This window comes from Emiliania huxleyi, assembly GCF_000372725.1.
Source record: "Emiliania huxleyi CCMP1516 chromosome Unknown EMIHUscaffold_170, whole genome shotgun sequence".
NCBI classification, from domain to species: domain Eukaryota; phylum Haptophyta; order Isochrysidales; family Noelaerhabdaceae; genus Emiliania; species Emiliania huxleyi.
In genome coordinates, this window is record NW_005200880.1 from 31705 (window position 1) to 34264 (window position 2560).

General features: G+C 61.9%; 1 protein-coding gene across 1 annotated transcript; it reads right to left on the reverse strand.

Moving 5' to 3' along the window:
• Positions 1 to 1234: 1234 nt before the first annotated feature.
• On the reverse strand, positions 1235 to 2487 carry EMIHUDRAFT_418190 (hypothetical protein). The gene is made up of 4 exons (XM_005784281.1): positions 2434 to 2487; positions 2057 to 2311; positions 1761 to 1911; positions 1235 to 1498 (listed from the first exon to the last, which is right to left on the reverse strand). Exons 1-4 carry the CDS (start codon positions 2440 to 2442, stop codon positions 1455 to 1457), a joined length of 459 nt encoding a protein of 152 aa, XP_005784338.1. The 5' UTR covers positions 2443 to 2487; the 3' UTR covers positions 1235 to 1454.
• Between the last annotated feature and the right edge of the window lie 73 nt (positions 2488 to 2560).

Consider the following 2560-nt stretch of genomic DNA (forward strand, 5'->3'; position numbering starts at 1 on the left):
GGACACGCCCATAGCTGGGGACACTACTAGGTCACGCATGGCATCAGAAGTTTTATCTCTGGGCCCCGAAAGGCATCTCTAGCAGCGTCGTTACGCATGCGCCCTCCCCTCCTGGGCGCATACGCCTCACGTCTCGACAGAGCATAAGCCCTCGGTGTGCCACGAGACGAGTTTTTCGCCATCGCAGCGAGCAGCATCTCTCTCTCTCTCTCTCTCTCTATCTGGCTAGGAGCCGGAACCCAGCCAGCAGAGTGGGGAGTTTTTCTTTTTTCTTTGCCCATGCGGTTGAAAGGGGTTTTTTTGCCGCCCCGCCGCCGCGAACTATCTCAAAAGGCACATTCGACAATGGAGGCAACTATACAACACGTGACTGCTAATCAACTGCGCTAAAATACCTAAGAACGCGAGGGCTCACTTGAGGGAGGCTAGGATTTTCCTCTGTGAAGAGAGACGTGAGAAACAGATCTTTCAAACTCGGTGTCGAACCACCAGCCCGACGCTCACTACAAGTGACCAGTTCGTGGAGTGTAGCCTCAATGAATATCTCGGGCCCACTTTATAGAGAGCTCTAGGGCATGATCTTAGGTGTTCTGGATACTGGGCTGGGTTTTTAGGCATTGTAGGGTTGGCACTCCCATCGACCCTCATGACTCCTGCGGTCTCTGAGATGGACACCAGTGGGTGTGGGACCACAGCCAGGATACACTCGAAGGCTGGGTAAGCAGTAGAGGTCGATACTCGACGCGTCCCACATGGTCTGTGTCGCTGTCGGCACGCTGTCGACAGGACGTCGAGCGACACCGGTGGCAGTGCCACCCAGGAGTGGTCGGGCGGTCTCCCGTCATGAGAGAGCCACCATGTGATCCGTATGATGATTCCTGACAACCGCCTCAGTCAACTTTTGTCACAGTTCCCGCTATGAGAGGAGCTGCGGGTCAGTTCGACAGCTGGAGCTGTGTCGCCGGCGTGCGGCGGCCTGCCTCCGGAGGTGCCTCTGAGGTGGACATTTTTTGGTCACCGTGAGAGAACGCGTTCGAATTTTCACTCCGGAACTTCAACTCTGCACGCGCACCGGCTAGGGCTACAATAGTGCCAGTGAGGCGGAGGCGCGAGTCGGAAGGCCGCGACCGTCAAGTGTTCCCTTCGTTTTCCTACAATCGCTGTGAACCCAGCCACGTAGCCCACAAGGGTCTTCTGTGGCATGGTACTTGGTAGCGGTGGTTGTGCGAGAGCGAGTCATCCATTTGCGAGTATCTTAAATCACACAGAACGGTTCGGATGTTTCCGCGCGCGAGCGATGCGCAGCGGAGCGATTGACTCGACCTCGCGTCACCGGCGGCAGAGATCCGGACAGTGAGAGCTAACAGAGACGACACGGAGGGTACACAAAATCGAGGAGTGGCCGTCAGCCCGCGGGAGGGGGGGGGGGCATCGTGCCAGGCGACTGGTACAGCTCATGCGCTCGGCCCGCACCCTGCCGACTCGCGCGTCGGGGCGCCTAGCGGTGCGAGAGGCACGGTCTGAATCGCAAGTCAAGAATCGCAAGTCAAGAATCGCAGGTCAGGGTAGTACCAAGTGGATACTGGACCGTGAGTGTGTCCGGCGCATCGCGCGGGCACGAACGGGAGGGCGTGTAGCGGCTGGAGCTCGAGGGAGGGAGTGGATGGGTGTGTTCTCGGGGGCTGTCCCAGGGGCATCGGAGTGCACCGCCAAGGGAGTCAGCCAGGCCCGATCTGCGTCTCTTGTGTGTGGCGGGGCGCCTGTCTTTGCGTTCTCCCCTTGCAGCGTCGGGTTCTTGCACAGCTTCTTCTGGTCGAACATGCCGATGTACGCGTCGGTCCAGTCCGTGTCGGACAGGTCGGCGTTCTCGAAGGTCGTGCCCGACAGCACCGCGTTGCTGAAGACGGCGCCCTTTAGGAGCGGGGAGAGCGGCGGGGCGAGGAGGTGAGGTGAGAGGCGAGCTGGTGCGGCCGAGGTGGGGCGCAAGTGCGGCGCAGGTGCGGCGGCGGTGCGGCTCAGATGTGGCTCAGATGTGGCTCAGATGCGGCCGAGACACGGCCAGGCGGGAGCCCAGACGCGCCTTGAACGACGCGCCGTTAAAGTATGCTCGGTCGACGACGCCGTTCGAAAAGTCGGCGCCGTCGAACTTGGCGCCCGGCGCGTACGCCTTTGAGAGCTGTGACTCCTTGAAGTTTGTGCCCGAGAAGTCGCCCTTCTCCATCAGCGCGCCAGACAGGTCAAAGCCGCCCGCGTCGGTGCCGCTCATCTTGCACTCGCGCAGGTCGTACAGCTCGTCGCGGGCCGCGTTGGCCTGCCGGAGGGAGGGCGAGAGGCGGCGGCGGTCGGCGGCAGTCAGCCCACGCTCGCAGCACCGCGGCGTTCTAACGCGGTGGACGATGGCGAGGCAGTGGCGAGATTGGCGGCGGGTCGCACCTGTCCCATGGCAGAGGAGACGAACTTGCAGCAGTCCTTCTTACTCTTGGGTAGCAGGCTAAGTTAGTCGGGGGCGGGGGGGGGGGGGGGGGGGGGGGGGGGGGGGGGGGGGGGGGGGGGGGGGGGG

Coding starts and splice junctions, on each gene's coding strand:
- EMIHUDRAFT_418190 (XM_005784281.1), bottom strand. Junction 1,912..2,056: donor GTCTGGGCTCCCGCCTGGCC/GTGTCTCGGCCG, acceptor CCGCTCCTAAAG/GGCGCCGTCTTCAGCAACGC. Junction 1,499..1,760: donor AGGGGAGAACGCAAAGACAG/GCGCCCCGCCAC, acceptor TCGCACCGCTAG/GCGCCCCGACGCGCGAGTCG.